The following is a 12,992-nucleotide window of genomic DNA, read 5'->3' on the forward strand; positions in this document are numbered from 1 at the left end:
CCCTGGTGAGCTGCAGTCCATGGGGTCACAAAGAATCAGACACAACTGAGCGACTAACACTTTCTTTTTTGTTAGATCAAGCATGTGATGTAAATTTGAACTAGAAATTCAAGTGTGGAAAGGCCTGTGATTGTGAAATTGAGGCTTTTTCTATTTCTCCTCATAGAGGTTATATCTAGCTCTCTTAGATTATAAAGACTGAAAATCTCTGTAGTCAGAGTGTCATTTCCTGCTTATTAGTCTGGTTTTCAGTTCCTTTTTATTTTCAGGGGATTACAACAGTGTATAGAAATAAATCAGACTGAAAGAGCAGCTTGCAGCTAGGTTGACTGATAATTGCCAGGTAATATGTCATAAATAAATGTAAAAAGTAAATATGGATATTACTGCTTTTGGATAATAGAGGCAGGTAATAGACTTTTTTTCATGGTATATAAAAATATGACTTGAGTTGTTGATATGATGGCTTACACATATTATTCCTCATATAATATGTGTCTGTATTACAGTGATGGCCATAGTAAGTCATTTTAGAATTTACAAACCTTTTTATAAAAAGGAACACTTTTTTCTTTTTTTTTTTTTCAAGCTTATTCAGTGCTTTGTTTTTAGTTCTCAAAATGAAGATAATTACCCCTACATATTTTAACACTGACTTTTTTGTGTCACAGAATAGGTAACAAAATGAGAACTGCTGTAATTTTATTACAGTCATCTTTGTTCTCCTTGCTGTATGCCAAACCCTCCGTCTCTTCACCCTTCTTCCTTATTCCCCTGCAGGAGGCTGCTCTAAAAATAGCTCCAGTAATAGATGTTCTACACAGGGTCAAATTGCTGAATCATTTAGTTCTTTTGTGAAGTTTAGGAATATGGAAAACAGCATCTGAGCTGGGTAGGACAAACATGCTTCTAAATTGGCAGGTCATTATTCTCTTGAAAAATAAAGAATTATATTCTTCTCAATAACCATATAGTAAATAATTTTTAAAGTCTATTTTTAAAGAATATATTTTTAAAAATCTGTAAAATGGTTTTGTGTCTTAACTTCAAAACATATTTCGAATGTGATTCCCAGAAGTGTGTTTTGTTAAATATAATAAATTTGATATTAAGAGGTTAACAGATGAACTGTAAATCTTCCCCTGTATGTAAATATTTCATCTTCTTTTTCTCATCTTAGGTATGTTATTGCCCCTTTGGAATAGTTTCAGTGCCTGTGAAATAGTTATCTCCAGAAAAGAATTTCTGGGAGGATTTGATACTTGACAGTGAAATAAATGTGCTGACTTTTTCTCAACATTATAAGGATTTAGCTTTCTTAAATTATCTCTAACCCCTATTTTAGCTTTCCTCATTATTCCAAAATAATTATATGCAGATTGTTGAGTGCTGGTTCCCCAGTGTAACACCAGAACAACCTGCTGATAAAGAAAAGTTGAGATTATTACTTCCTGACAGGAAGAGCACATTTTCTTGACACAGTCTTAGTCATATTTTAAGGACCAAGTCACGATATGTATTTTTGAGATTTCTTGGGGGTCTTGTTTAAGGTGGGTCTTTCAGTGCACTGGCTTCAGATTGATGAATTTATGACATAATAGGTTACCCCCTGGTGGCTCAGATGGTAAAGAATCTGCATGCAGTGCAGGAGACCCAGGTTCAATCCCTGGGTCAGGAAGATTCCCTGGTGAAGGAAATGGCAACCCACTCTACTATTCTTGCCTGGAAAATTCTGTGGACAGAGAAGCCTGGTGGGCTACAGTCCATAGGGTTGCAAAGAATCGGACACAACTGAGCAACTAACAGATTTCGGATTTTCAGGTTAGGATTGTCTGGCAGAACAAGATGAGCTTTTCAAAGTGAATGTTGGACCATGATACTAAACTTTTGTTTTCTCTGGCATTAATAACTAACTGTCTCACTTCTCCATTAACTGAAGGTCCAAACTCCCCAACAGAACTCTAAAATTCTTCTCTATATGGGCAAAGATCTCAAGTATATCTGTTTCATTTTCTGTCTTCGAAGATACCCTTTCTAGCCCTTTGTCCTCTGTCTCTAATGTAGATTGGTTGCCTTAGGCCTGCTATGGAGATGACATCCTTGAGTTTCTCTTGTCTCTCTCCAGTAGTGAATCGACTTCCTGTATCTTATGTATCTACATCTTTGGTTCACTCTCATATTAGAGCAACCATCTTCTGGTAACTTTCAGCAGTCTTTTTTTTTTTTTTCTTCTGTAAATAACTCATGCATGATAATTGATATAAATAGAATATTTCTTTTTGTCTATTATAATGCTAGAAATTCATTACAGAGTATATCTTAGAGTTGCTAGAAAAATTAAAGTTATAGTTTTCTTATAGGAATGAAGTTTGGAACAACAACAATGATTGTGGGTAATTATTTTGCTTTTTAAAGTTCTGGAAAGGCTATCTCCTAAAATGATTTTGGGGTATATGTTGTTGAATTCTGATTTTTAACTTTTCAACTTGTGAATACTTTTTATACCTCTATCAGATGAGAGTTAATCATTTTGAAAATTTGATAAAAACTTCTGGTAAAATTTTGCTTCTTAAATGAAAATAAATATAAAACATTATAATCAAATAAACTTAAAAAACCCTTTTCTCACAATTTATAGCCTGATGTAATTTGAGTTTATATTTTAATAGTAAAAAAACTGTCTTGAAATGTGTGTCTGTGTGTCTGTAGTCTTTGATGGTGGTAGGCTGGGGCCCCAAAAGAAGACTGTTTCTTAAAAAATGGATGGCACTAGTTTATTTCCCTTCCAAAAACCAATCGCAACTAAATGAAGCAAACAATCTCCAATTTTTATTGTCTTCATAATGAAACAAAATACGAAGTTCAGAACTGGATCACTTGTTCTTTCTCCTCTTATCTCCTCTCAGTTCAAAATGCTCGTATCTCATTCTCTTAAATCTGCAGTTAGGCTCGATGCAGTCAAGCCTCAGTACAATCTCGTTGTAGTTTTAGTCTTTTTCTGGAAAACTGGTGTAGTGTGCCCACCGTAGCCACTCCGCTTCCTGTCGTAATGCCTCTTCCTCGGGCATTCGGAGAATCCTTGCCCTTTTTGTACTGTCACTCTGTGGGATTTGTACTTTCCTACTTCTTAAAGAAGCCCAGTGGGTTTTAGGAACGTTCTCCATGTTTGTGAGAGTGATTGCACAGAAAAAAGCAAATGTTTTTTTTTTTTTTAAAGATGCCTTGATCCAAAGGAGATCCAGGCTACTGCTTCTCAGTTTTGTCCTAGTTAGATGTCAGCAAACAATGCTTATGCCCAGAAATATCTCCCTTAGATTCCAGGAAGAATTTAAGAGAAGAGATTCCTCAGACAGGCTTTCAATCTGACTGTAACTCTAAACTTCCGGAGACCAGATAGGAAGCAAGCTATCCTTTGCTTTTGGAAATTACAGCCCTGAAAACTATATGGGAAATGTCTTCAGCCAGATTTATTTCTCCTATGTCCTCTAAAAAATCAATGAGACGTGGCTCTGCCACAGTTCTATCACTTTTATATTTTCTTTGTATAACAAGTTTTTAAAAATAAATAAATGACTTTTTGGAAAAGCTGAACTTGTCTGTAATTTTTATTCAGTCTTGGAAATGGTATTTTTAAAAGGGAGGAAGGAAAGTTGGGGAGGAAGAAAGATGATGACTTACGGAAAGAGTAAGACAAGTTTTGATTGGGTTTAAATATTGGTCACAATTTATGTAAAATGTACATTTTTACATTAGCATCATTCAATTGGATATAACTAGAAATTATTGTAAATAATAAAAGTGAAAAATATTTAATATTAGAAGTACCAGTGTGTGTAGTATTGTAAAGAGCAGACCACTGAAGTCAGAATAACTGGAATCTTGTCCTATTTTGGCTTCTGTGTGTATGACAGTATGTATCTTGGTCACCTTTCCACCCCTCTCCCATGCTGCCCCTGCCACAGCCTCAACTGTTTTACTTTTTCCCATGTGAACAATGAGATTATGGACTAGGTAATTACTAAGCTTCCTCTTAAGATTCTGGTATTCCAGAATATGTCAGACTTTTCAGAAGGTTTGTGTCTTTTAATAAAATTAGTAAAAAATCATTTGGGCCAAAACATTTCAATATTTGCTGATGGTAACTGTATTTAAACAGCAGTGTTTTGCTCAGGAGTGCTGCACCTAAGCAGAACAGCATAGATTTCCAATTGTGAGAACCTTGGATTCTTGCTTAGATGGAAATTGCCCTTCCAGTACCCTTCATTGACAGTTATGATGATCTCCTTTTAGCATTATGGGGGCATTGTCAGTGTATTGATTCATCTGCAACTGAGTGGTGTATTTCTGTGGGTTTGAGAATAGTGAGGTGAATGGCTTTGAAATTCTCAGTACTGTTTGGAAAGCTGATTGCATAAATTTAAAATTTAAAGTGTTTGAACAGATTCTTTTCCAAGTGATTTTTAACAAATGTTTGATCATACTGTATTTGTGCTACAGTTGAAAGGCTGAAGTAGCACTTTGGCTCCTTTCCCAAAAGCATGCTTGAAGAGGCTAGCAGCAGCAGCAGCAGCTCCCTCTGTTCTCCTCAGTGCTTTCTACCTTGCGAGTGGTGCAGCTTGTTCTGCGGATGTACTAAAACCCTCCCATTTAATCTGCAGTGGAGAAGAATGGAGCTCAATGCCCAGTAGCATTCAGTGGTCTAGCAAGGTTGCAGTAACTAGCAATGGCTATGTATTTCAACAGCTGAACAAGAAGACATTTTATAATATTTTTTTTTTCCTTTCAGCTGATAGATTTTTGCTTTCTGTTTCCTTCTAGAGAGATGTGGATAATTTGCCCTGCCTCCAACGTCTGTTTCTCAGCTTCAACAATATATCTACGTAAGTGGAAACTCCCAACTTGTCATTTATTAATAATTTGATTGTGTGGATCTAATGCTTTAAATTAAGATTGTAAATACTTAGGAGTATTTCTATTGACATGTACGATTTTCAACTGGAAAATGATAGGGCCATCTGTGACAAAGTTCTCTGTGCAAAATCAAAGCTCTTGTGTTTATTCACGCTTCTGATGCTAAAATGATGACTGGTTTAGTATAGTATGTGCTCTTTATAGTTATAGTTTAGAGTTGCTTCTTTGTAAAACACGTATGTGGAAATGTCAACATATATTCTGCTGTCCTTTGTTTGACACTTACTGCACTAATCAGTTGAATTAGAATTTCTTTCATAAATTATCATCTACAATCTGTGTAGCTACTGAGCAATTTTGATATAGCAGGTTATACTTGTCACTAAGCCACTTGCTAATTAGGCCATAACTTCTAACTTGGTATCCCTACTTGGAGAACTAATGCAGCTAAACACTGTATATTCAAATATATAAATGTCTAAATGTTGTTTTGTAAAGGTTTGAAGCATATCATCCTTTCTGTTGTGATGATGTCTCATTCAGTGTCAGTGTGGAAGATTTCAGAACTGGAGCTGAGACAGGCAGTCAGACTTTTCAATGCAGAATGAGTAGCCACCCTTCCCTGACTCTCCTTCTTCTCTTCTCCCTTGCCCCTCAGTTCTTTAGTTGCACTTCAAGACTGTTCTCTGAATGTACTTTTATAGAAGGATAAGAACTAAGTATAAAAGAATTGAGGACATATCTCTTCCTGAGTTCTAGGTCTGTGCTTCTGATTATTAAAAACCAGTTGAGCTTTTGCACATTTTCTGTTTCTGCCTTTTTCCTATGTTAGCCCCCATCCCTGTACTATATCTCTAAAAGGTAGTGCTTAAGTCTAGATGGTGAATTTTGCATGTAGGCATTATTTCAAAGAAAACACCCTTAATCATTTTCTTTTTTTTCTTTGTGTGGAAATACAAAGTTTTCTGAAATACTTTTAATGTCCTCTTCAGTTTATGTTGAATCCTGTTCCAGCTGCCTTCCCATCTTGTTGGAAGAGTAGAATTTATTTTTAATGGCAATGGAAGGAGCACTCAATTTTCTTTAAGGAGTTTCTACCTGAAGACTGTTAACAATTGTTTTGAGAAGATAGTGTCTCATTTTTAAAATGTGTTGTTTCTCACGTCTCACAATATTAGCTTCTGAAGGTGCGGCAAACCCTTCAGTTCAGTTCAGTTCAGTCGCTCAGTCACGTCCGACTCTTCGCGATCCCATGAATCGCAGCACGCCAGGCCTCCCTGTCCATCACCAACTCCTGGAGTTCACTCAGACTCACGTCCATTGAGTCGGTGATGCCATCCAGCCATCTCATCCTCTGTCGTCCCCTTCTCCTCCTGCCCCCAATCCCTCCCAGCATCAGAGTCTTTTCCAATGAGTCAACTCTTCGCATGAGGTGGCCCAAATACTGGAATTTCAGCTTCAGCATCATTCCCTTCAAAGAAATCCCAGGGCTGATCTCCTTCAGAATGGACTGGTTGGATCTCCTTGCAGTCCAGGGGACTCTCAAGAGTCTTCTCCAACGCCACAGTTCAAAAGCATCAATTCTTCAGCGCTCAGCCTTCTTCACAGTCCAACTTTCACATCCATACATGACCACAGGAAAAACCATAGCCTTGACCAGATGGACCTTTATTGGCAAAGTAATGTCTCTGCTTTTGAATATGCTATCTAGGTTGGTCATAACTTTTCTTCCAAGGAGTAAGCGTCTTTTAACTTCATGCTGCAGTCACCATCTGCAGTGATTTTGGAGCCCAAAAAATAAAGTCTGACACTGTCTCCACTGTTTCCCCATCTATTTCCCATGAAGTGATGCGGTAGAACTTATTACTTTTGCTCTTGTCTTGTTTATGGGGAATAATTTAAAAAGAGATTATAAATTTGGGTGTATGGGGGTTATGACGTGCCCACTTCCTCTGGATACCTCAACTTCTAAACTCCTGGCTCTGTAGGGAGTTGATCTTAAATGTCTGTATTTAGGGAATTTTCTTCCCAACCTGAAAAGGAGTTTTACCTACTCAACGAAATAAATATATGATTAGTGGGATTAATACTTATGACTTTCTATTAAAAGTGGGATTTATTGAGAAATTGGCATAGAAGGAAGGGTTTTAGTATTCTTACTGATTGCTTTTTTTGTGTTTCTGCAAAGGCTTAGCTCTTTACCTTTCTCTAGTATTTCCAGATGACCTGCTTTTCAGGTCAAGTACATTTTCTATTTTCTGCTTTGTTCCTGTTGATGCATGTAATCCAAGAGATGATATAGAGAATATATTGGCTCTTGGGCAGGGGACAGGAGGAATTAGAGAGTGAAAGCCCTTTTCACATTTCTGTGAGTTTTATTCAAGACACAAATATTTCAGTTGACTGGGATGGTAGATGATCTGTAGTGTTAATTGTGGTGTCCTTTCATATCCTGCTACAGTCCTGGCATGACAGAGTTGCATAATTTGCAATTCAGTGGTTGAGGAGTAACATACAAGAAGAGCAGAAATAGCAGTATATAGGTGAAAGTACCTTTTAGGACTTTCTCTGGATAACTTTCAAATATCACCCAGTGAAATATCCAACCATGTATCCATTTTGGGGAGACAAAAATGAATTGACTGTTAATGTAGTAAGGCTTCCTAGATTTTGACCAAGTTGTTGTATTCTTAGAGGCCCATTTACATAAACTATTACCTGGTGGAAATTCAGAAAGTTCCAGAATGTGATAGCACCCTAACTGAATTCAGAGAGCTCCACCTTGGGGTAGATAGGTACCTATATTTAATGATGGGTTGACCATGGCCTTGGTAGACAGGACCATTTTTGTATGTTTTCCTGTAGATATTAGAACAGGCACTTAGTTCTTCTAGTAGGCATACAAGATACATTAAGAGAATGAATGACATATCCACATCTGTGTATCTGAATAGAAGTGATGCCTCCTGTTAAAATATCCCTCAGAGCACGAGGAAGACAGAAACACAAATAGGTAATTATAATACAGTGAGTTAAACTTAGCTGTGGTCAAATGTAGATATACTGCTAAGTCGCTTCAGTGGTGTCCAACTCTGTGCGACCCCATAGATGGCAGCCCACCAGGCTCCCCCGTCCCTGGGATTCTCCAGGCAAGAACACTGGAGTGGGTTGCCATTTCCTTCTCCAATGCATGAAAGTGAAAAGTGAAAGTGAAGTCGCTCAGTTGTGTCCGACTCTAGTGACCCCATGGACTGCAGCCTACCAGGCTCCTCCGTCCATGGGATTTCTAGGCAAAAGTACTGGAGTGGGGTGCCATTGCCTTCTCCGTAGATACACTAGAAAATGTAAATCAGTGTAGAGAAGGGAGGTCAAGGAAAACTTCCCAGAGGGAGATGGTCCCTGGGCTGAGCTCTAAGTGGAGTAGACCTCAGTAAAGTGAATAGTCCTTGGACATTCCAGGTAAGGGTACAACCTAGCCGAAGTAGATGTAGAAGGCTCAGAGTGGACTCACTAGGCCTACCCTCTGGGAACCTGCAGTGAGATGCTTGCCCTCTTCTCCTCCCAACTAGCTCCAGGTCTTCCTCCAGCCCATGGAATGCTGGAGGGACCTGCCAAAGTACACTCTGTGATGATCACCTTGAAGGAAATATTCTGTGGCTAATCAAGAGAGTCAGTTGTATCTAGTTCGTTCTTCAGACGTGTTCATTCCATTATTCAGCTCTTCTGAGGTGCTATTGTCTGCTTGATTTGTTTTCTTTTTCTTGGCTCTCATGATCTTAATTTCCAAGTAGTCTGCATTTTTTGTAATGGCTGCCAGGAGAAATATCAATAACCTCAGATATGCAGATGACACCACCCTTATGGCAGAAAGTGAAGAGGAACTAAAAAACCTCTTGATGAAAGTGAAAGTGGAGAGTGAAAAAATTGGCTTAAAACTAAACATTCAGAAAACGAAGATCATGGCATCCGGTCCCATCACTTCATGGGAAATAGATGGGGAAACAGTGGAAACAGTGTCAGACTTTATTTTTCTGGGCTCCAAAATCACTGCAGATGGTGACTGCAGCCATGAAATTAAAAGACGCTTACTCCTTGGAAGGAAAGTTATGACCAACCTAGATAGCATATTCAAAAGCAGAGACATTACTTTGCCAACAAAGGTCCGTCTAGTCAAGGCTATGATTTTTCCTGTGGTCATGTATGGATTGAGAGTTGGACTGTGAAGAAGGCTGAACGCCGAAGAATTGATGCTTTTGAACTGTGGTGTTGGAGAAGACTCTTGAGAGTCCCTTGGACTGCAAGGAGATCCAACCAGTCCATTCTGAAGGAGATCAGCCCTGGGATTTCTTTGGAAGGAATGATGCTAAAGCTGAAACTCCAGTACTTTGGCCACCTCATGTGAAGAGTTGATTCATTGGAAAAGACTCTGATGCTGGGAGAGATTGAGGGCAGGAGGAGAAGGGGACGATAGAGGATGAGATGGCTGGATGGTACCACTGACTCGATGGACGTGAGTCTGAGTGAATTCTGGGAGTTGGTGATGGACAGGGAGGCCTGGCGTTCTGCGATTCATGGGGTCACAAAGAGTTGGACATGACTGAGCGACTGATCTGATCTGATTCTTTTTAAAAAATTATTTATTTATTTGACTGTGTTAGGTCTTAGTTGTGGCATGTGGGATCTTCCTTGCCACATGCAGAATCTTTTTAGTTGCAGGATGTGGGAGCTACTTCCCTCATCAGGGATCAAACCTTGGTCCCCTGCACTGGGAGCACAGAGTCTTAGCCATTGGACCACCAGGAAGTCCCTCTAATGGCTTATTCTATGAGATAAAGTTTTTTTTTTAATTTCTAGAATTTATTTTTCTCCATTACCTACACTTGTTCTTTAAATTAAACAAAATACTTTCTTTCATCCATTCATTTGTTCTGTGATTTTTTGTTCTTGTTTATATATGAGGATATACATGAATTTGTTTCCTTCGCATAATTTAGAAATGTCGCTGTGAATGCAAGTTATAAGATCTCTGTCTGTGGAGGATGTAGGAGGGAGGAGGAAGGCTATCCAACCAGTTGGACTTTGCTTTATGATGTTCACAAGAAACTTGCCTTCTGGGAATGGGGGCTCCTTTTACATCTTGGGCCAGTTGCACTTTCCCAAAGCACAGCCCTTCTTCTCTCATCATTTTCAACCTGAAGACAATTCAGGAGTCAGCCTTTTTGAGGGTAGGAGGCTAGCAAATTGCTACCAAGCCCTCCAGTACTTACTGGACAGCTGACCCACATCTGCTGGCCACACTTATTCTGGGGAGTATTCTGAGGTTCTGCCAGTAGCATTTACTTAGCAGAGATACTCTTCATTTCAGGCTCTTTAGCAATTTGGGGTTTTACTGATTCCATCTGCTTTATATCTTCCAGAAATTCCTTAGTGTTCTGGTCTGGTGATGGAACTTTTTCTGGTTTTCTAGTATTGCTAAGGATATTTTCCTACTTTTATATTCAGTCGTTTCAGAGAGGTTTTGAGAGGGTAGAGAGAGGTCAGATCACACACCAAGCGGCCATTGTCATAGCTGTCCTTACTTTGAGTGATTTGCCCCCAAAAGGCCACCCATAAAAATATCCTTGGCAGCTTTAAAAACACGTAGGCCTTAAGTTCACTGCTGGGTAACCTGCTCCAGTAAATCTGGAGTGAGGCCAAGGATCTGTATTTTTTTAAGGCTTCTCAGAGAATTCTGCTGTTCAGCTTGATGCTAGATCTGGGAACCATTGAGTTATGGCACCCCCAAATAAGAATATTTGTTAACTAGCAGATTACTATTTTATATAAAATTTCCCTTCACAAGAAAAAGCTTCTAGACAAAAATATTTGTCAGGGATAAATATGTACTACCACCCAGAGGTAGTTTATGATCTGTAGGCAAAACCCAGGGTGTTTCATCTCCTTTCCACTGAGGCTGCACAGAGCTCTGCTCTTCATTACCAAGTTAAGGTATAATTGATTCTTTCCTGTCTCCTTTCTTTCAATCTCCAATGTAGAAAGTTTTAACAAGCTTTTTTCTTTAAAAAAAAAAGAAAAAGAAGACACATTTATAATTTGAGTGTTTTCCTTGCCTAAAAGGGAATGGTTGCTACTGCTCCCAGAAATAAGGAGACGTTCGTATCCCTGGGAAAAGAGTCAAATACTAGTCAAGGTCAAGTGTCAACTCAGGACTCTTAGTCTCAGGTATTATTTTTTAAATTGTGGTAAAATACTCATAGAAGTACCATCCTAACCATTTTAAAGCACACAATAGAGTGGTGTTAATAAATACACCTACACCCTTGTGCAGTCAGTCTTGTATTGCACAGAACTCTTTTCATCTGGCAAAACTGAAACGTTACACCCATTAAACAACCGTTCTCCCTCCCCAAGGCCCTGGCAACCACCGTTCTGCTTTCTGTCTCTGAACTTTCGACTACTCTAGTTATGTCATGTATGTGGAATCATGCAATATTTGTCTTTTTGTGATTGGTGCACGTCACTTTGTACGATGTCCTCAAAGTTCATCCATGTGGTTGCTGTTCAGTCTCTTAAGTCGTGTTTGAGTCTGTGACCCAATGGACTGCAGCATGCCAGACTGCCCTGTACTTCACTATCGCCTGGAGTTTGTTCAAATTCATGTCCATTGAGTTGGTGATGCCATCCAACCATCTCTTCTTCTCTTGTCTCCTTCTCTTCCTGCCTTCAATCTTTCCCAGATTCAGTCTTTTCCAGTGAGTCAGTTCTTTGCATCAGGTGGCCAAATTATTGAAGCTTCAGCATCAGTCCTTCCAATGTATATTCAGGTTTGATTTCCTTTTGCATTGACTGGTTTGATCTCCTTGCAGTCCAAGGGACTTTTGAGAGTCTTCTCCAGCACCACAATTCGAAAGCATCAATTCTTCAGTGCATAGCCTTCTTTATGGTCCAACTTTCACGTCCGTACATGACTACTGGAAAAACCATAGCTTTGACTGTATGGACTTTTGTCTCCAAAGTGATGTCTTTGCTTTTCAATATGCTATCTAGATTTGTCATAGCTTGCCTTCCAAGGAGCAAGCATCATTTAGTTTCATGGCTGCAAGTTCGTCCATGTTGTAGCATGTATAAAAGTTTCCTTCCTTTTTAAGAATGTATACTTATATATTGTTCTTTAGGTGGCATGGAACCAACTAGGAGAGGCAGGTGGCAGACTGGACCATGCCTACCTCTTCATCCACACTGTTTCCCCATAGAGCCCTGTGAACTTGCCATGTTCCACTGAACCTCCTTAAACATAATCATGCTCTCCCTTGCCCATTTAGTCTTTGCATTTACTATGGCTTCTGGCAATAATATTTTTTTCTACCTCTCTTTGTCTGAATAACACCTGATGATCCTATAGATCTCAAGTTGAGATCCTAAAAATCTCAAGGGTTCTCAAACTTTAATATGCTTAAGGATCATCTGGAGAGCCTGCTAAAATGCAGTGCTTGGGGATCCATCCTCCATGGCTTCTAATTCAGTAGTTTTAGATGGGGCTCAGGAATTTGTATCTTTAGCAAGTTGTGCAGCTGACTTAAAAATGCCACTGATCTGTGTTTTCCAGACTTTGAGTCAAAACCCATATAAGGATCCTAGTCAATTTTAGTTCAAGACTGGAACCATAAAAGCAGAATAGAAAATGTTGAGAGTTTCTCACACATTGTAAGGGTGAACACTGTCTCATGAGAAGTTTGCAGTTTTAATATATATGGGTGTATCTTTGTATACATTTGTATGTGTTTGTGTATGAATGTTATTTTGCTATAGATATTTGGGAACTGGATTACAATGTAAATATATTTCTCACCATGAATTGGGTTTAAAAAGTTTAGAAAACACTGTGGGGTCTCAATATTGGGAGCCGGAGTCTTAGCCACTGGACTACCAGGGGAGTCCCTGGATAATTCTTATTATAATCTTAAAGTTTCATTTTCCTTTGTGTTAGAATAATTTATTCAATGTGTGTATGTGTGAGTTTTTCTTAAAGGAAGGATTCTTGAACTAAAATTAAACTAAGACACTGTGAGCAGGCTGTTTTG

General features: G+C 38.8%; 1 protein-coding gene across 4 annotated transcripts in view; it reads left to right on the top strand.

Annotated features, from left to right (window-relative positions):
- Window positions 1-12,992, top strand: part of LRRC49 (leucine rich repeat containing 49) — a 150,593-nt gene that overhangs the window by 39,308 nt on the left and 98,293 nt on the right. For all 4 annotated transcript variants that reach the window (XM_061430233.1, XM_061430232.1, XM_061430235.1 and 1 more), the window contains one exon: window positions 4,819-4,880. In XM_061430233.1, coding sequence (XP_061286217.1) covers window positions 4,819-4,880 — 62 coding nt within the window. The remainder of the gene's footprint in view (window positions 1-4,818; window positions 4,881-12,992) is intronic.

The sequence above is a fragment of the Bos javanicus genome, chromosome 10, assembly GCF_032452875.1.
Source record: "Bos javanicus breed banteng chromosome 10, ARS-OSU_banteng_1.0, whole genome shotgun sequence".
Classification (NCBI taxonomy): Eukaryota; Metazoa; Chordata; class Mammalia; order Artiodactyla; family Bovidae; genus Bos; species Bos javanicus.